General features: G+C 37.7%; 3 protein-coding genes across 3 annotated transcripts; all 3 read left to right on the top strand.

Annotated features, from left to right (window-relative positions):
• Positions 1 to 299: 299 nt before the first annotated feature.
• On the top strand, positions 300 to 9,848 carry LOC117430344 (myotubularin-related protein 8-like). Its single transcript, XM_059001449.1, has 14 exons — positions 300 to 496; positions 2,501 to 2,623; positions 3,265 to 3,427; positions 3,993 to 4,150; positions 4,666 to 4,794; positions 5,218 to 5,352; positions 5,517 to 5,649; positions 5,729 to 5,838; positions 6,517 to 6,642; positions 6,894 to 6,943; positions 7,342 to 7,542; positions 7,659 to 7,787; positions 7,966 to 8,092; positions 8,445 to 9,848. Exons 1-14 carry the CDS (start codon positions 473 to 475, stop codon positions 8,751 to 8,753), a joined length of 1,917 nt encoding a protein of 638 aa, XP_058857432.1. The 5' UTR covers positions 300 to 472; the 3' UTR covers positions 8,754 to 9,848.
• A 3,648-nt stretch (positions 9,849 to 13,496) lies between these two features.
• LOC117430437 (ankyrin repeat and SOCS box protein 12-like) lies at positions 13,497 to 17,801 on the top strand. The gene is made up of 3 exons (XM_034902532.2): positions 13,497 to 13,655; positions 14,059 to 14,902; positions 15,699 to 17,801. The coding sequence occupies exons 2-3, from the start codon at positions 14,089 to 14,091 to the stop codon at positions 15,830 to 15,832; spliced, it is 948 nt and encodes a 315-aa protein (XP_034758423.2). The 5' UTR covers positions 13,497 to 13,655; positions 14,059 to 14,088; the 3' UTR covers positions 15,833 to 17,801.
• Positions 17,709 to 20,661, top strand: LOC117411925 (ankyrin repeat and SOCS box protein 12-like). The gene is made up of 3 exons (XM_034019790.3): positions 17,709 to 17,831; positions 18,687 to 19,457; positions 19,924 to 20,661. The coding sequence occupies exons 2-3, from the start codon at positions 18,695 to 18,697 to the stop codon at positions 20,049 to 20,051; spliced, it is 891 nt and encodes a 296-aa protein (XP_033875681.3). The 5' UTR covers positions 17,709 to 17,831; positions 18,687 to 18,694; the 3' UTR covers positions 20,052 to 20,661.
• The last annotated feature ends 801 nt before the right edge of the window (positions 20,662 to 21,462 follow it).

Genomic DNA, 21,462 nt, shown 5'->3' with positions numbered 1-21,462 from the left:
ACGTTTTATTTAATCACATAGAATTGTAGTATTCCGAAGTTGGTTATAGCACACATTATGTCTTTATCAGATACTTTATATATATATATATATATATATATATATATATATATATATACAATTAAACCAGGGTGAAGTTAAAGGGCGTTTAATCAGATTTACAACTGTAAAGACGTTGCAAATAATGTGCGGAGAAGATTATATTTCCAAAAGCAAAAATGCCAAACGTCACGAAATACTTAGGTAAACTGTCAGATACATGGGGAGTATTTGTTGAGCGTCTGACAACCAAACTCACGCGATACAAATCTCCCCGATCAGCTGACCAGGGTTGTACACAGTCAATATGGCGGTGTGGCCAAGACAGATTTCCTGAGGAAATTTTGAGTGGGAATACATGTTAAACAGAATAAAACATTACAAGCTGAAGGCACTCTGGATCAGGCACCAGGGGAAATAACTTTACACCGAAATGGATCACATTAACACACCAAAGGTGAGATTTTTTAGTAGGGTGTACCGTTAGGTGAATGAAGATTGGCACTTACAGACAGTGTAATAAGTACGAGTTACCGGTGCATCTTGCAGCCAGGTCTTGCTATTTTCATTTGATTATCCAAATAAATGGTGTACTGTAGGTATCTGCCACTACAGCCTAGGAAATTGCATGTTTAACGTTAGCACGATCTAGCAAAACAATAACATTAGCATGGTATTGAGAGCTATGATGGCAATGTTTTTCGCAAAAAAAAAAAAAAAAAGAAGATGAACTGTGGGATTAATGACTGAGCATCCTGGTCGACATGGGTTTAACGGTCCGACAATTAGGTGTTAATTACATTGCATTTACCGGTAATCTTTCACTTGTATTAAATGGCCAACTAAGTAATCCAGGTGTTATGCCCTTTTAGTTGTTTTGGCAAAATAATCTAAGATTCAGTGTTATTATTACGGTATTGCATTAATGTCTTTATAATTACGTGGTTTGTAGGAGAGCATTTCGGAATTTGAATCCACAGAAAGATGTTATCTTACTTCCAGTAGGATTGTTTTTTTTACAGGCAGTAAGCAGTTGATTCCGCTGCTGCCAGTACAAAACGAATTCTTAATATAACCACCTATTTCACTTTCTCTAAACTTAAGACAATAAAACAGAAGTATTGCTTTATTCAGCCCTCATGTTAAACTACTGGCAATAATTGGACTTCATGTTTAAAACGTAATACAAAAAATGATTACAATAGGGAAGCCACATTGTTTTATCCCAATTTACACTGTACAGTGTATGCATCACAAAAACAACACCTCAGTTCTATTGTGGTCTGCGTGCACACGGATACCAAAATGATACAGCATGCGAAGAGCGAGAACAGAAGGCTCAGCTCTCGCTCGCTCTGTGGGGCTCGTCTTGCAAAAGTGTTCAGGGTGCAGTTCTATTTCTGCAGCTTGCACAGCTATATTAACCACCAGCATACTGTCTGAAAACAACTGTGTACGTTTTAGTATTGCATATCAAGGTTGCTTTAGAAACTGTTTTTTTAATTGGGGGAGGGGGGTTGAAATGTAAGGGTTCCTCCTTAAGAAAAAAAATACTGTACTTTCCAAATCATTTGTGGGATATCCCATATGTAGTCAAACCAGATGCAACACTTCAAACATGCATTCATAAATTCTGAGGTAAAACTTACTCCTTTGCACTCCCCGCTTCTGCCCCAGCCATGAACAGAGCCCCTTGATCACTTGGCATTTGATATTGTAAATTCAGAGAAAGTGATTAGTGTGTAGAAAGGCTTTGGCTTTGAGCAGAGAAGTGCCATGTTAATACAGCACTCTTGTGTGTTTGTATTTCAGAGGGGTTAATATGAACACTGCTCCTCCAAACAGCAGCTGCATGATGATGAAAATAGAAAATGTCCACTTCTGCCAGGAATGATATACCTATGCTTTTTTAAATTCTCAAATGCAAACCCAAAAGTCTTACTTCTGCTATTAACTTTGTATCATATAAAGTAATTCACTTCTGCATAGGAAAACAAAACCATAATCCAGACTTGAATTAGCTGTATTACTACATGCATGCAGTTAGCTGTTTCTTTTTCTTTGAAGTATGCTTCTTTTAAAGCATGCACTGTAGGGTCAGATAAGACTCGGGTGTAACAAGCAGGCTTTTCTTTTTATAAAACATGCTGGTGTTTTCTGCAGTGAAGCAGCGACTGTGTGTTCTTGCGTTGTTGATTCTGCAAACACAATAATGTGGGTCGTGGCAGCCAGGTACTGAAATTCGACATGCAGCTACTTGCACTGCAAATCTGATCTAGGACAAACCTGATTGTAGGCTTTGAACTGTTCAGATAAATACAGTGTGTGTCTGCAAGAATGAAATGGTGTATTGCATTTTATATTATTATTTTAAACCATTTAGGTGATGTAGGTTACTCCATTCTAGTAGCACCCCACCCTCATGAATTGTGTTAAGAATGTGTTTGGTTTAATGTTCCAGGTTGAACAAGTCAAGTTACTTGACAGGTATACCAATAAGAAGCCTGCAGCTGGAACTCTGTACTTGACTGCAACCCATCTGATCTATGTAGAGACTTTGGCAGACGTCCGCAAAGAAACCTGGGTAGGTGGTAGTTTGTATTGACTTTCTTACTAAGGTATTGACTTTATAGTGAAATAGTAAGGTGTGTCTGGCTGAAATACCATTGGGAATGAGTCACACTTACATCCTGAAACAAGAACAGTAATGTGGAATCTCATTGCTGCACAGTGTCTCAAATAGGTCATTCATGAGGATGGGGACCAGTCCACACAGTGCTGCTTTATGATCTGTGTTATTTCTTTGACATTCAATGCATTTCTTTCTGAAGGGGCTGTACACATGTGCATTTGTGTTGGTGCTTAGGGAATGCCAACACTAGAGTTTTTAATAAATTCATATTGCATTTTGCGGTGTGTCCTTTTTTAAATACCACTCCTGTGTAACGTTTATGGCCTTGGTTGTATTTTGCTGCAGCATAATTTTAAATGTTTTTTTATTATGTAAACTAAATCTAGAAAAAAAAAAACATCCACATACAAAACAAAATCTTTCATCAAAATGTACTGGCATATAGAATAGTGTAGCATAAGTTTAGTAAGTTTGAGGTCACGAACACAAATGTTATCTGCAAAGCAACTGGCAACAGTCTGTGCCTAACGGGAAGGAAGACCTGTGACCCCTCCTATTTTTATTGCACAACTCCTGTTGCTTTTCTCCAACAGATTCTGCACCACCACATTGCCACTGTTGAGAAGCTTCCTCTAACCACCACTGGCTGTCCTCTGTTGATTCACTGTAAGAACTTTCGGGTCGTACATTTTATTATTCCCCGGGAACGAGACTGTCAGGATGTGTACGTGTCTCTGCTCAAACTGTCCCAGCCAGGTACTGTATCACAAACATGACCTGTGATGATGCTCACTGCTGTAGCATTGATACACTTATTCATTATTTCAGTGAGGAATTCACTTTTCATCTTGATGTTGCCTCATTCTTAGATTTTGTAATCCTTTGTATTACTTATTCTTACTTTGTATAATCTGAATGTAAGAAATATTAAAGCAATATTTTATTTTGAAAATAATACCATATAGGGGTACAATATATGTTTTGAAGTTAACGTTATCCTATAGGGAGAAACATACTTTTTTTTTTATAGTTCTGTATTTGAAATCAAATATTTTATAAATTCTCTGTGATATGTAAGCTTTTTTTGTTTTGTTTTTTTGCTAGCATTTGACAGTAAGTGGTAAGAATTAAATTGCATGTGTTTTCTTGTTTGATGTTTCCTTCTAGGAGAGCTGTTGATGCTTAATAACAGTAAAAAACGGACACATTTTTAAAACAGAACATATGAACTGAACAGAACAAACTGAGTTATTCAGTTTTTCCGTTAGAATGACATTTAAAATAAAGTAACCTTTGATTTGCTTTTATTTTTCCCCTGCAGCAAAACCCGAAGAGCTCTATGCTTTCGTGTACAACCCTAAGCAGAATGAGGCAGACAGAGGAGTTAGCTGGAGTACCATTGATTTAAAAGTAGACTACCAGAGAATGGGGTTACCCAATGATTACTGGGAGATAACTGACCTAAATAAGAGCTATGGGGTGAGCAGAGCATGTATAATATAAATGTTCCTGGAATATTTAGTGATATTATTAATCTTGTTTTTTATTTATGTATTTATTTTTTGTTTTCATATAGAAGAGGGGATGTTCTGACTGTGTTTGTGCCTGTCTTTAGTCTCCCATTTCTGAAACATGTTGGGTACAAGATCACAGAAATGTCAGCACTGTGCACCTCCTTTGGGTTTTTACACTCTTATCCAGGAAGTTAAACGCATTGCAAAAGTAGGACATAGATACACAACATTTTATTTCTGCACCAGTCTTAAATGTATCGATCCATAAGAAACAAGGTCAATTTATTTTTATAGTGCAACATTTTACCATCTTGTAGGTTTTGCTCATTCATGGAAACAATATCTCTGTTGGTCTGTCTTCACATGGCCACAAGGTGAAGGTTTAGGGAGTTGCTGGATGGAATGGCGGTCTAACCCTATTTCAGTGGATACGGGGGTTTGAAGTGTGTGTTAAACTTGTGTGTTATTTCTCTCTTTCAGATTTGCAGTACCTATCCTTCTGAGCTCGCAGTTCCCAAAACCGCAAGCAAGACTACAATAGTGGGGAGTTCAAAGTTCAGGAGCAGAGGACGGTTTCCTGTGCTGTCCTACTTTTACAAGGAGAATAATGTAATGTTGTGTTTTCTTTGGTTTAAAATGAAGTCTTTGGTTTTAGAAGTGCATTTGAAGCAGTGTTCAAATTCTTTAGTTCAGTGTGCTGCCGGATAACCAGAACAAACATTTTTCTATGCATGTTTTTGTTGTTGTTGTTGTTGGATATAAGGACCCAATTGTCCCTCGCAGAAGTTACCCACTGAATGAAAATTAGAGACGGCTGTAAATGTTTTACACACTAGAATTATAAAATTGAACTTTGTATTCAGTAGCTGCTGTCAGCATACCTTTTATTAGGATTGCATGGTTAACCATTTGGGTGTGGATGGAAATTTTACTGTAATTGCAAAAAGAAAGTGGTAGAAAAAAAACCAAACAAACAATAGGTGCTAGATCAAGTATTTGCATCCGTTATGTTTTGATTTGTTTGTCCTCTAGGCTGCTATCTGCCGGTGTAGCCAGCCGCTGTCTGGTTTTACTGCTCGCTGTGTGGAGGATGAGCAGATGCTGCAGGCTATCAGCGATGCAAACCCAGGGAGCCCCTTCATGTATGTGGTAGACACAAGGCCAAAGGTACTAATTATCAGGACAAGAAGACTAAATATGACAGCAGATATTTAACACCTTCCATGTGTTTAGTTTTGTGATCAGTGTTGGCAGGTGTGTTCTCCTTTTAATTTTGCAGTATTAATTGATTGTGAAAGCACTGAGTGGTTATCAATTTTGTTCCTCATCAGTTGAACGCAATGGCCAACAGAGCTGCTGGAAAGGGATACGAGAATGAAGATAATTACTCCAACATTCATTTCCAGTTCGTCGGTATTGAAAATATACATGTGATGAGGAACAGCCTTCAAAAGCTGATGGAAGGTAATGAAGAGGCTTTTTGACCTCCCTTTCTTTTCTTCTTTCATTATACATCTAAACACAGTATGTTCTTTCTTAACAGTGTGTGAAATGAAATCTCCCTCGATGAGCGACTTCTTGACAGGCCTGGAGAATTCTGGCTGGCTGCGTCATATTAAAGCTATGATGGATGCAGGTGTTTTCCTAGCAAAGGTATTGGCCAGTGTGAAAGGCTTCAGCACCATAACACTATTGTTACCATCAAGTGTAATGGTAAATGCTTGTAAAGAATAGCATGTTGGTATATATTCAAAATCTGTGGAACTGTGGTTAACCATTTGTCATAGCCACTAATGTGCCAAAAGATTGTAACAGATATGATATCAGTCATCCTTATCATATGTTTTCTTTAGTTTCTGGCATTATGGGTAGAAACACTTCTTTTTTGTGGGTTTGTTGTAATTATACATTATTTTCAAAAAGGAGTGTGGTCTAGTGGTTAAAGTCCAGGGCTTGTAACCAGAAGGTCACCGGTTCAAATCCCACCTCTGCCACTGACTGACTCACTGTGTGACCCTGAGCATATAATGCACAGTTCACTGCCTACCTCTGTAAAGCACTTTGTGATGGTGGTCCACTATGAAAGGTGCTATATATAAAAATAAAGATATTATAAGTTATTATTATAAAAACAAAACATATTGCAACTGGGTGGCACACAGACCCAAATTAAAATCCCATGAGAAGGCTGCAAATGCTTTTGTAGATTATAATAAACATTTAAACAGCAGTTTGGTCAATGAGTCCAGTGTGCTGTATACAGTAGATGTGTTTTCTGCTTTTGTCCAGTTTTGAATTGCGTGTGGGTTTTGATTTTCTTATCCTGGTCAGGCAGTTGCAGAAGAAAAAGCCAGTGTTTTGGTGCACTGTTCTGACGGCTGGGATCGCACTGCACAGGTCTGCTCCCTGGCCAGTCTCCTCCTGGATCCATACTACAGGACAATCAGAGGCTTCATGGTAGGGACTGGGGTTTGACGCACCATGAGCATGCTTTATGTGTAAATATAAACAGGCCATGCTTTACAGAATTAGGACTGACATTCTTTGTAAAGATATTTTGGTGTTGCATTGCAGGGTTTTGATGCCTGAAGTATTACTTTCTTTTTTTTTTTGCTGTGTTTTCATCTACATTGAAAAAAAGTATGTGCTTGAATGAATGTTTGACCTTTTAATAATACTAATTTCTTCTTTTTTTTTTTTTTACTAAGGTTTTAATAGAAAAAGAGTGGATATCTATGGGTCATAAATTTTCGCAAAGGTATTAACATTTAATCTCTCTATGTTACTAATAACTGTTGTTCCTTTTGTACACCATCCTCCATCATGTGGTCACAGATCAGGTCCCACTGTCTGTATGAAAACTTGATTTATAAAATAAGTCCATGTCTCTTTCAGGAAAGCATATGATATATTTTCGATCAGCTTAGGTGATATTGCTCTTTGGAATCAGTACCTGAATTTTTTGCTTTTTTCAAGACTGCATTAATCATCATTTTTATCATATTACGATTAAAAGATAGCTCTTTATTCCAAAATATTTTTGCGACAATTTAAGATGATTACATTGGCTGCACAGAATGATAGACATCTCCAAACAACTCTTCTGTCTCCAAACATGATGTGTATGACAACAATGTGTTCGCTTGTGTTTTCCAGGTGTGGGCAGTTAGAAGGGGACCCCAAAGAGGTGTCTCCGGTGTTCACCCAGTTCATTGAGTGCCTCTGGCAGCTGATGGAGCAGTTCCCATGTGCGTTCCAGTTCAATGACAGATTCCTGCTGGAAGTCCACGATCATGTATACTCTTGCCAGTTTGGGAACTTCATTGGGAACTGCCAGAAAGAAAGGGAGGATTTAAAGTGAGCAAATATCTTTCATCTGTTTTCAGAAGACTAGTAATGAGAGAGAGAGAGAGAGAGAGAGAGAGAGAGAACTGTAAACTGTAAACTGTAACTGTTTCTAATGCTTTTTATAGACTCCATGAAAGAACCTATTCAGTGTGGCCCTTTCTTCTGGAGAAGACAATGCAATACCTGAACCCAGTGTACAGAGGCTCCTCTGCATTTGGCGTGCTGCAGCCCAACACGCTGCCTTTCAACTTCAAGTAGGTTTCAAATTTTTTTTAAAAAAATGTATTACTCCAATACATATGTGAATGTTTTTGCCGATGCTGGCTGTAGAGAATCAGAAATTCTCAGATGTATGACATATTTTTATTGTTTCATTCAGATAATTGATTGATAATCTGACTGTGTTTGTGCTGTTGGTTTTTTTTTCTTCAGGTTTTGGTGTGCAATGTATAACCGTTTTGACAAAGGAATGCATCCAAAGCAGTCGATTCTGGATCACATGCTTGCCTTGATCAGCCAAAAATCCGACGGGGAAGGGAAAGTAATTGAACTTCAGAATGTAAGAAAAAGGAAAAAACAACAATCCATGACAGTGGCAGCTGGACACAAAGGTCTTACACAGACACAGACACTGACAGCGTGACAATGCACTTTGATCATTTTCTGTTTAGGACATAAAAATACAATTTTGAAAGCAGAAACAAGACACTCTTTAGCAGTAGACTGAATTGTATTGAAATGTAATTGGAATTGGCTGATGCCAACATTGTTTTGTTAGTTTTCTCTATTTTGTGTAATTTTGCTTACAATGGGATTAGTTATGTAAATGATAAAGCAGTATATTTTGCAATTCTATTTGTCTGTTGCATTAAAGGGTGCCATTAAGTGTTTTTTGCGTTTTGTTTTTGCAGAAGATAGGAGGTGGTTGTGGAGCCCTGACAAAGGAAGCCAACAATCTCTCGGATGCCCAGAACTCCCTTTCCCTCTCCACTCCCAATATCCCTCAGGACTGTGCAGGAGAGCCTGAAGTTTCTCTGACCAATGGCACAGCAGGGATGAAAGAGGAACTTTCTTCTGATAGGTCCAGAGAACAGGAGGAGTCAAAAATAGAATCTCATAATTCATTCAGCAATGGCGAGACTCCGGTTCCCGTCATCTCCAAGTCCATCGCACAAGCAGAGGGCGTCTCTGTGGTTTCCAGTACTGCTGCTGATGAGTAACCCTGGCAGCCTTACCTAACACTGGGGGTTTCGTTAGTCAGCAGATACAAAGAGCAGGTGGGAACCCAGTAGCTGTTTGCACGTGGAGCTTTTCATCCAGTATTAATTATCTGCTGCATTTTACTGTCTTAACAAAAGTGCCCTTGTGAACTACTCCTTAATGACTTGCGTGTGTGAACATCCAAACTTTGAGGTTATAATTGACCTCAGCAATGTTCAGAAAACATGAAACACTACATTCATAAGCAGGGGTCTAAGAGTCGGCGATGTAAAAGTGATACAGGTTCAAATACGGTATGACGGTGTTAAAGCTGGTCTGCTTCCATTTAAAAAAATAAAATGATTGAATACCAGAGAAATGCACAAAGTTTCAGCTATTTTCTGCTTCTTATACTAGTGAAAAAAAGCACTTGCAGGAAAACATTTTCCGGGAGCACAAAATATGTTTAATATTACTAAAGGGAATAAATTCCAGATATAGGGAGGGACCAATTGTTATTATTTTTTCATATAACAGATTGTGTTATATTTTGGAACTGCCAAATTAGCATTGCTGTTACAGTGTAGCCAAAATGTTTGAGTGACTAACTAGCTTACTGTGTACTAACAGTATTTAAGTGATGTTGAGATCATTAGGATAGTCTGTCTGCTGTTCTATGCAATGCCACATTTTCATCTTAAAGACTAAATCTCGTTTAGATGCATGTATCCTATGGGTAATGCCAAAGTGCAATTTTAATACGTTCTTAATAATGCAATCTATTCTTTTTATTATATAGCTCACATGCATGTAAAGCAAGTGTCATGACATTTACAAGGGGAGATATAAAGTATACCTATACCATATTTGTATCCAAACTTCCTGACTTAAGTTTGTGTCTCGATATGATTAGCCATTTTTGCTCCATTTCAGTTGAATAAAAGACACAATAGATAAACAACATTAACGTCTTCAGAAACGGAAGCATTCGGCTTTGGGTATTGCTACTTTAATGTGAAGTCCTTGTAGTCCACATACAGAGAAATTGAATTTCTAAGCTGCCTGTTATGCTGTCTCTAGTAGATCGATGCTCCCTCGCTGCTAGTATATTGCAATAGGAAGTCTTGTGCTGCCAAAATTAGTTTTAACGTGGCGTCCTAGATTTTTGGATATAGCTTTGAAGTTCCTGTTCTGTGATACACTGTAGAAAGGGAAACAAATAAAGTAGTTTTTCTGTTCCGGTATTGTTAAAAAAAAAAAAATAATATATATATATATATATATATATATATATATATATATATATATATATATATATATTATATATATATATGTTTATTCTTTTTAAAATTATTCTATAAAAATGTTTTTTAAAGTATTATTTAGCAAAGAAATTTGCTTTGCAGAAGGGATGTTCATTAAAGAGTATAGTTAGCACAATTTCTTAATTTTTACGTGTCTTTATTCTTCCTTGAAAGAAAATCTCTCTTGTATATAAGCTACTTCATAATTCAAGACATTTAACCAAGCTTCTAAAATCGTATGCCAAGTTTTTCAGTTACAATGGTAATGCACCATTGTTTTGTTTTCAGAATTGGATTGATAAAGGGAATTGCACATATACATAGTGTTAGCTGGCATATACCTCTGTATGTACCACAGGAAAAAGTCTGCTATTTTCTATATTGTCTTGCATTGGAGCGCACAGATTTTCATTTTTTTCCTCTGTACATGCTGAACTCTACTAAATAATATATGATGTGTGGATGATTAGATTCTGATTTTTTTTTCCAGAACTATAAAACACTCAATGGTAGAAGAGTAATAATAACATGAACAGAAATGTATTCATTGATTTTGTGTGTGTGTGTGTGTGTGTGTGTGTGTGTATGTATGTGTGTATATATATATATATATATATATATATATATATATATATATATATATATATATATATATATATATATATATATATATATATGTAATATAATAAGCAAAACAGGAAAGCAAAAAGGTCCTTTTACATTTCCTGACCCAGTGTTTTGTGTGATTTGTGCCAAGAAGGGATATAAGATCAAAAATATCAAGTCTTATCATGAATGAATTCATGCACTTTGCTGTCTTCCACTTGTAAAGCAGTGCCTGTTAAATACAAGATGTAGTATTATAAGGGCAGGACAGAGTGATTCTTTAACTTCTTTCTCGCTGTGTGTTTAGTTTGTGTGGGGACTGCATTTGTTACTACTTGAAAGCAAAGGGTAACTTTTCTGTCTAAAAGGTTATCCGAATAATTTTGAGTCTAACCGGTGATGAGCTTTAATGAAGACTTATGGCTTTGCATTATAGGCTCAAGGGAGGGGAAATAATTTACCGTAAATCTTTTACATTTTTTTATTTTCAGTACTAGAATTGACGAATCTTGCTGAAACTAATTGACTAGACTATTCTGAACGCCTGTAAAAAGCAAATATGTGCTAAAAGGTGTAAAACACAGCTGATCGTTCCCATCATGGTTAAATGAGAGTGAAAAGGGACACTGCAGCTTTCTGCAGAATGACTGTAGCAAACCAAAAATGAATTGCTAGATGAATGTTGTTCAATAAAAATAATAAAAAAATCTGTGTACATTTTCAAAATTGTATTTGCACTGCAGCAGTTTGTATTGTCTTCAGTTAAACTACTGTACCCGTATATTTTGATACTGTTGGCTACAGTACAAGCACACAATGCTGGAAGTGGAGGGATCAGTACTGTGGTCTTTGTATAACAGTGTTTTAACTGCTCTGTGATGTCAACCTCACTTAATAGGGACATTTTTACACATGCAGAATCCACTGCTCCATCTGAAAAAGGAAAGGGAAAACATTCACATTTTATTAATATAATTAGTTACATTTTTCATGTTATTTTAAGAACACATTTCCTGCATGTTGCACTGTTTAGAGATTTGTTTTTGCATTGTATTTCATTAAAAACAAAAAAAGCACTGTATGATTTCAATTTTATTTTTCTTGTGATTGTTTTTGTAAGCCGTGGAATTTCATTTTTTTAAAGATAAATGTAATAAATATGTACCATGTCATATTTTACAGTGTTTTGTATGCGTTTTCTTTTTCCTCACACTGGGCTGTTGACCCAGTAGGAAAACAGGAATTAACAAGTAGCATAGGGTGATGACTGACTCGACTTCCTAAAGGACGCATTTTATCAGGTGAAAGCACCAGTTTTGAATGCTGGTAACTTCAATCATTGTGATCTTCCGGTCAGCACTACAATGCATAGCTAGTTACTTAAACATTATATAGCAATCTAAATCCGTTAAAAGGACACTAAAACTATACGAGGGCGAGACATCACAAGCACTGGAAGACTCAAATATTAATACAATATAAGAAATGGCATGCTTATTTTGGTGCTAAGACTACCACAATCCCATATTGCCAAAAGAACACTGATAAAATCGCATGTTGCAGCAGGTGGTGGATTAGTAACACACTATCCTTTCAACACAGGAAGCCTGGGGTTGATGGTAGCCCCCAATGGAAGTCAAGGGGTTACAGATCGGATACTATGTCTTGCATTGTCATCTGTCATGTGTCTAGTCTTGCCCAATTAAAAGAGCAATAGAGTTAACAGGAAATTAATTTTGCAAACAATATTTATCAAATATAAATGAGAAGGGAGGCCATATGTCCTAAAACACACTACATGACATCGTAAAAATGACTTTTATTACCCACACGCTCTGCTCTGAGCTGTAGACTAGTAACCTTTTAAACAGCTGTTTACATGGTTTGAATATTCAGCTTTAATAAATAATAATAAAACAAAGTAAACTTTTTTTTTTAAATAAATTACTCATGAGATACAGAATGAAGGGTTTCTTCAGAGTAAAACATGACCCTGTTGTTTTCATACGTATAGTACAACACAGTCTTCTCTGGTTTTCTATTAAGAACATGTAAATGGCTGGTGTCTAAAGAGATCCTATCTAATTTAATATATACAATCCTGGCAGCTTCTGGGACAGCTGACTGTGATCTGTATTACTCAGCGTGGCAGCTGACAGCTTTCATGAGATTGCAGACTGCAAGAGTCCTGAGCAGGAATTCCTTACCGCTGTAGTCTCACAGCATCATTCCAATTCCTAATACTTTTTCAGCAGAGCACTGGTTTCCAGGTCATTTACTTTGTTTTTTGGAACAGTGTCATAGTGCAATCACACAGAAAATGCATTTGAATTTCACCTGTTACGTGTTGAAACTTTTGGTTTCAGAATGTGTATTTGTGTACTTATTTTTATTTTTTACATTTATTAAAAAATAGCAGGCTGTTGTCCATCATTTCAATAAAGGAGGTATCCCTCAATTGATTGGAGCGGTTTATGTAGTATATATTCAAGTATGTAGCTACTGACAATCAACCAGAAATCAACAGAAAATTTCAGTAGATTTTTTAACAATTTGCCAAAAAATGAAACAAGTTGCTTTTGAAGTTATAAGTTAAATGAGAATAACCTAAAGTTTGCATCACGCAAGTATAAAGATTTAGAAACTGTGGTATCCACAAGTCTGTGCTGAGGCTCGCTGTCAGGAACCAAAGCAACAGTAGCACCTGTCTATCAGCTATCTATATTTACACTCCCTGCAAGAGCTCTCCAAGAATGGAAGTTTAGGGGGCATCCATTTTCAGTCTAAAAATACCCACCCTTGATGACCAGGCTATTCTGTGTTACTGAGGTATGTCATTCTGAGAAACACTGGCTTCAGTCTGCTTGAAAGTTTACTACTGGAAACCTGCTTGGAGGTTTTTAATTTGCAATCAAGCCAGTGACCATAGCTGTGTGCCATGGATAAGACATCATCTTCATCACAATTCCTCTGTTAAGTCATCAGTATCACTGGCTGCTGCTTGCGCATGGGGTAAGGCATGTCTTGGGTTTATTCTTATTAGGATTGTTATTTTAACGGTCTAGTCGTGCTGTTCTGTTCTGACTTTTTCTAGGGGTATATGGACTTCATTGGCATTACAAAGGTAATATTAATACATTTTATTTTATGAGTGATGCTTTTGAACATAAAATGGTGTTCTTTTGAATACTGCATTGTTACGTTTTTTTTCTCTCCAAATACTAATGAAAATAATCAATATACAGTATGATGTATGTCAAAGAACTGTGTTTAGTGAAAAAAACAGAGAGTGTGAACAAATACACATATATTATAAGTAGAATACAAACTGAAAACAAACTTTTTGCCTCCATTTAAAAAAAAGTGTCTAAGTGTCTTTCAAGACAACAACTAATAACCCATTCTGTATTTTCAGATCTGTACTTATGCTTCGTTAGTATAAATAATGGTACTGAGAAGGCCAATAAACATGAGTTTAGTGGACATCTCCAAGATCTTTTCAATGCTCCAGCCCAAGGACGAAGAGGAGGACGATGGTGAAAGACGTGAACTCAGCCAGGCAGTGTCTAACGATGACGACAAGCTTCTCGCTGAGCTCCTGTCCCAGGAGAGGTACAAAAGATTCATCAACAGCAGGAGCGGCTGGGGTATCCCGGGCACCCCTCTCCGCCTGGCCGCTTCACGAGGTCACCTGAGATGCCTGGAGGTTCTTCTGGCCCATGACGCTGAGGTAGACAGTTTGGATGTGAAGGCCCAGACTCCCTTGTTCACTGCTGTCAGTGGGAAGCATCTAGACTGCGTTCACGCTCTCCTACAGGCAGGAGCTAACCCTAACGGCAGCATTTACAACAATTGCTCCCCAGTGTTAACCGCTGCAAGAGAAGGGGACGAGGACATCTTGAGAGAACTGCTCCAGTTTGGTGCAGAGGTTAACGCTAGATCTAAGGTTCCTCACTGGGCTTCGAATGCTAGTGCTTGTAGTGGACCTCTCTACCTTTCTTCAGTTTATGGACACCTTGATTGCTTTAAGCTTCTTCTTCTTTACGGGGCGGATCCGAATTATAACTGCACCGATGAGAAGCTCCTTGCCAGGATCAAACAGCCCAAGACAGTGTTGGAGATGTGCCTGAGACACGGCTGTGGGGTGGAATACATCCAGCTCCTTATTGATGTTGGAGCAAACGTCTACCTTCCCACACTCATCATAGAGAAAACCACAAAGCAAAATGAAGCAGTGGAACTCCTGCTAAAAGAAAGAGGTGAGAATTGATTGTGGTATTAACAGATTAGAAGACACACATATACCAGGTTATTCAGAAACCATCTAGAACTTCAAAAATGTAGTTATGGATTCTATAGTAAAGCTTAAAACATGTCACATTTCTGCTAATGCCTTGTCAGAAGTGTCTCAAACAGAGTGTCATAATGGATCAGTTTCACAGTTGGCTTTCCATTACTTCTAAAATAACCTGTGTATTACAATCATTACCCAGTGATTATGGGGCTGTAATGTTGAGATGTATTCACGTTTTAGTTTTCTCCGACTGGCTTTGAGCTTGATTGGAGAAGGCCTTGTTGTCTGAGCTTCTCGGTTCAGAAAAAAAACCATGTGACTCAGTAACCTTTCAACTCTGTTGGCATCATCTGCTTCAAAACAATACCAAAGAAGAGATGGAGGAGTTGAAAGGTCACAGTCACACCACGTGATGTCTCTCGAATCATGAACGTCATTTTTTTTTACCCACAATGCCTTAGTTCCATGTTCAGGACCCCATTTCCATTTCTTTTTAAACAAACTGTTGTGTCCTTCATGTCATGTTTGTCCAGTAAACGTGCTGTTGGTAGATAATGTTTACCTGGTGTTTTAAGTAGTGTTTGTGTTGGGCTGCTATACTTTAATACGCTAAACATTTCCATTACCTTTGTTAGGTTCATCATTTTGAGATTAATATTTCCAGTTCACTATCAATATTCTTATTTCAGGTGCTAAAAAAATGAATAAATAACGCTGCTCTTTGTATATTACTTAACAATAATCTGTTTACATCTCTTCAGCTTGTCCAAAAACCCTGATGTCTCAGTGTCGGCTAGCAATCCGAAGCTACTTGAGAATGGCCAACAAAATGCATTCCATTGACCGACTGGACATCCCACCAATCCTGAGAAACTACTTAAACCACATGACCTGAGTGGTGTGGACAGTGATGTCATTGCCCCTGCTGTGGAGCTGCGCCATGGAAACCTCAATAACAGAATGCTGCTTTCCTTTTGTACCATGGTTAACTGCTGTTTTAATTACACTCTGGAAGCAAGGCAAGCTGTTTTAAATGGTTTTAAATACCACTGTGTTTGCTACATATTGTCTGAGGACCCATCCAAATTACCACAAGGGTCTTTAGACCTATTAAAATAAACTGTTATATAGTGTGCTGGGGATTCAAAGGATAAAGTGTAACATGGAGTTGAGAGGTATAACACTGCCCCCTGACGGGTAAAGGGGGTAATGCATTTTAAATTAATATTTAACCTCTGTAACCGCCTGCACAAGCAGGTTCTTTTTGTTGCCGTGTTTGAGGTGCTGGGTTTGCAAGCACTAGGTACGAAGTCTGTGAATCTGGTTGCCCTCGTGAACCCTACGATCTTCACAGTGAAAAAGAAAACCTAAAATCATCTGCATTAAACCCAACTGGTCTTGCTCGATTCATGGCTGGGCTTATTCTCCCTGCACCCATTGTAGCATCAGGGGAATGCAAGCAGAAGTCAGCTGTGAGTTATGCAGCCTTAGCTATTGATTAACGCCTTTTGATACTTAACCAACTTAAGTCTGGTCTGTCCTCAATGCACAATGCCAAGGCAGGAGGGTTGCCTTTCATATGCATCAACCTGATGCTCTTTATAAACCTCGAAGAGACTGAATACCTTAAAGGCTAATGGCTTCATTTTACATTGTAATTTCTCAGCATATGTGTATATGTATTTAAGTGTTTAATATATGCATGCTAGTCAAAGGGGAGGTGTCACTAAAATGTGCTTTACCATGCCAAGCTAATCTAATACTGCTTGATGAGTTACCTTTTTCAACAGTTTTTTAAAAACTATTTATTCTCTGAACTTTATTAAGGCATAACATTTTAAACTCTTCTCATCCACTATCACCCGCCAAAAGGACCTTTGCGGTCTTGAAAGCTTTTATTTTGTTGGAAGTTAGTCATCTTTTTACACAACTTGTTAAGATAAAAGGCCAGTCTGTTTATTTATTTTGTAATACCTATCTCTCTTGAATATAAATGAATCAATTTTAATCACATTAATAAAACATTTAAAAATACAGTTTTCTTTATTTGTGGCCTTGAACAAAAACCTTTTTTTTCTAGATAAAATGTTTAAAACATTTTTTTTAAAAAAAAATAATTTCTGAACTTGACGACAACGGCATGTGTGAATTGCATATTAAGACCTTCTTAGGAATGTCACATATTGCCAGGACAGGATGGCACAAAACCACTCAGTGTTTCAATACTTTATTAAACCTGTGTATTATTACATTGAAAGACTCAAAAGTCTAGTAAGGTAATACAAGCCACAAATAAATGATAAAACCTACCAGCTAAATTACACATCACTTGTCGCAATTTATTTTTTAATTTTTTTATTATCACATTTTGAAAACATTTATTTTCTGTGAAGCAAATAGCAGTAAAAGGTTGGAGAATGTATTTGAAAACCAGGAGACTTTGAAGTTAATGATTCAGTTTACAGAATTTTATTGATATTCTTTTGTAAATGACCGGATATAGCTTACAATGTATTTTCATTTAAGATAACAGCTAGTTGCAGAGTATAAGCAAAGAGGTATCCAAACAATGATATTGTCACGTCTGCATGTCAAGTACAGAAGTAGAGTTACATTATTCAATATATATAAAGTGTAAGACATATATTTATGGAGACCAAGCACAGTAGAACCAGGGACGGTGTTACTCCCGCCTCCTCTTCTGATTGGTTAACATGTCAGCGACTCCCAATCTCACTGGATTACTGTATTGTCAATCGCGGTCCCACGAGTCGGGTGGGTGTGGAGAAAGGCTGTCTCGGGAGGAAAGCGATTTAACTTTGTTTTTGTTTTATTTATTCTTAAATGTATTCATTCATTTCCAATACAGGCTGCCTTTGTCGTTTATAATTTAGGTGAGTTGTTTTGCTGCACATATTAATAAAATACGCTTTGATTTTGCAGGAAGTTTTATCGATGTAGCTTCATTACCGATATCGCCATTGCTGGTGAAATATAATGTCTACACTGGCTGTCACGGACTTATACGAGAGCGTTATTATTTCACACCAAAATCAAGATTAATGTGGTTATAAACAAAATAGCATTGTACAAATTAAACAGAATTGTTAATAAATTAGCGTGGGTGGACATAATTGTCTGTGCTGGTTTACAAAGGTTACATTTTGATGTATTTTAAATGGGTTATAAATGAACGCATGCAATCGTGTTCGATTTAGCACTTTACTGATATTGTAAAAAATAAATAAAAAAATGTAAAAACAAAATAAAAAAATACTATTATAATCTTCTTTCTGAATGTAAAACCAGCACATGATACAGCCACTCGTAGTAATACAGGCCTTCTGCAGCTGTGTTGTGGTTGGTATGCTGGTGTCGCTGTTGAGCTTCTCTGACAGACGTGGCATAACTGTCGGTACCTACCCTACTAGTATGTGTTTGTATACTTGCTCTAACTTCAGCAACAAAAGAGCCACTTGGTGGAACGCTCTGTTAAAATTATTGCTGAAGGTAGATAATGATGTGTTTTGAAAAGGAATATTGTCTTGCATGTACGAAAAGACCATAGGTCGTTGAGTAAGACTTTTTAAAAATCTTAAAAAAGGTTATACTGAAATGACTAGCATCTACACACACTGCACTTTTATGGAGCCTTTCAAGAAAGAAGTCCTAATTTTTACTGTTCATGAATGGTTGAGTTTGCTCCCCGGGGTGCCTAATATTTATACAAATAGTTATTTCCCTCCAAGTTATTTTCATGTTCCAGCCAAAAGATGAGAAGGAGGAGGAGGACGATGGTGAAAGACGTGAGCTCAGCCAGGCAGTGTCTAATGATGACGACAAGCTTCTCGCTGAGCTCCTGTCCCAGGAGAGGTACAGAAGATTCATCAACAGCAGGAGCGGCTGGGGTATCCCGGGCACCCCTCTCCGCCTGGCCGCTTCTCGAGGTCACCTGAGATGCCTGGAGGTTCTTCTGGCCCGTGACGCTGAGGTAGACAGTTTGGATGTGAAGGCCCAGACTCCCTTGTTCACTGCTGTCAGTGGGAAGCATCTAGACTGTGTTCACGCTCTCCTACAGGCAGGAGCTAACCCTAACGGCAGCAAGTACAACAATTGCTCCCCAGTGCTAACCGCTGCAAGGGAAGGGAACGTGGACATCTTGAGAGAACTGCTCCAGTTTGGTGCAGAGGTTAACGCTAGATCAAAGGTTCCTGTCTGGGCTTCCCATTCGTCCGTCTCCAGTGGACCTCTTTACCTCTCTGCAGCTTACGGACACTTGGATTGCTTTAAGCTGCTGCTTCTCTACGGGGCGGATCCGAATTATAACTGCACCGATGAGAAGCTCCTTGCCAGGATCAAACAGCCCAAGACAGTGTTGGAGATGTCCCTGAGACACGGCTGTGGGGTGGAATACATCCAGCTCCTGATTGACGTTGGAGCAAACGTCTTCCTTCCCACACTCATCATAGAGAAAACCACAAAGCAAAATCAAGCCTTGGAGGTCTTGCTAAAGGAAAGAGGTGAGACTCGATCATGGTATTTACAGATAATACATAAGATACAGAATAATCAATAATCTTTTTTTGTATGCAATGCAGAATGATACTCAGAAAGGGTGGAAGTTAGACTTTCATTGCATAGCAGTTTGAACCATTCCAGGTTAGCCTGAGCTCAGACTCCGCTGGGTGTCATCTCTTGTGTTTAAATAAATACAAAAAACATCACAATTGAGATTAAGGTGCCTGCATTTTGGACACAGGTGCCTAATGCTTCATTTTTCTTTCAATTAAAAGTATTTGTTTTACAGCATTTAGATGTAACTGATAAATTTATCACGTAGCCTAGAGAAATAAATTATACAGTTACAACATATCCTGTTTCCAAGTAAAAAAAAAACAAAACAACAAAATCACTGTAACTTTGGAGTTATTTATCATGAAATAAATTAAATGAGTCATTAATAATTAGCCTCCAACTTCTCTTCAGCTTGTCCAAAAACCCTGATGTCTCAGTGCCGGCTAGCAATCCGAAGCTACTTGGCCAACAAAATGCATTCCATTGACCAACTGGACATCCCACCAATCCTGAGGAAGTACTTAAACCACATGACCTGAGTGGCGTGGAATTCGCAGTGATGTCACTGCCCCTTTTCTATAGATCATGTGACTGAGAAATGCTTTCCAGTAAAAACGTGTATGTAAAATGAATGCATTACTGTACATCAAACCAGTCCAGTGTAAACATCTTTAGAGCAAATATTCCATAGCAGAGCAGTTTAAGACAGACAGACAGCAAGCTCCTGGAGGAAGAGGTATTGGCGACCCCTCCCTGTGAGTTATATCTTAGCCAATCATTTTGATTGTCTTTTTTAAGCTCTGGGAGATTGTGTTTTATTTATTAAACTCTTGTTGGTATTTTAATAACACAGATTTAATACCCCTATGTGTGTGGTAAAGTGAATTAATCCACAATATCGTAATTCTATGATTTGTTTAATGGTTTTTTTTTTTTTTTTTAAATCTGTGATAATTATTTCAACATTTTATATTTGTTTTTTTTGTGTTTGGAGGGGCGGGGGTGATAACTGTATAGAATTCAGATTCAGATGTGTTCGTTGAATTTGGCATGCTCTCCAACCATGTATTATTATTATTATTATTTATTTCTTAGCAGACGCCCTTATCCAGGGCGACTTACAATCGCAAGCAAATACAAATACATTCAAGTGTTACAATATAAGTCATGTAGAAATATTTTGAACAAATAAACAATATTTATTTATTTATTTACTTATTTATTATTGTTGTTATTGTCACGGCACACAATTAAAATGGCGGGTGGCCACCAGATCCATAGATGCCACTGCAGACAGTTCCTGAACCTGCTAGTGACCAAGAAGAGATGGAAACTGGGACTTCCTTTAGCAAGACCTCCAAGGCTTTCTCTGTGAGTGTGGGAAGGAACACGTTTGCTCCAAAGTCTATCAGGAAATATATATTGTTAGCATACATTCAAAATAAACAAATATACCTTCAGTATGCTTGTTACTCAAACAAACGAGCGGTAACATAAATAGCAATTTGTTTTTCTTTCTGTCCCTTATGCACAACATAAAACAAGATAAATAAGTGTGCTGCCTTGTGAAAGTTATTGTTCAGCAGTGTGCTGTATAGTTTGACATGCAACTCATTACAGTACAGTAGCAGCGTCTTTAATTGCAGATTTAGTACAGCATGCTAAGTTGTATATGCTTTGCATGGAGAGCGACACTGTGCAAACCTTTACCGAAGACGAGTCTCTGTGCAAATACTCGTTTAAACTGGAGAACACAACGTTGTGCATGTGTGAATCACATAAAATAGCAACCAGGCTATATGCAGCAGTTCTGGGAGCACTCAGGGCAACATGTGCAACCAAAACACAGTACACACGCGGCTGGTTTCACAACCCCTGATATAGCAGCAATCTTGGACTGCTTTACCTAAACAGCATTGAATAGCCCACGATAAATCCAAATCAAGGTCT

This window comes from Acipenser ruthenus, chromosome 26, assembly GCF_902713425.1.
Source record: "Acipenser ruthenus chromosome 26, fAciRut3.2 maternal haplotype, whole genome shotgun sequence".
In the NCBI taxonomy this organism is placed as follows: Eukaryota; Metazoa; Chordata; class Actinopteri; order Acipenseriformes; family Acipenseridae; genus Acipenser; species Acipenser ruthenus.
This window is presented reverse-complemented; position numbering and strand designations above follow the sequence as displayed.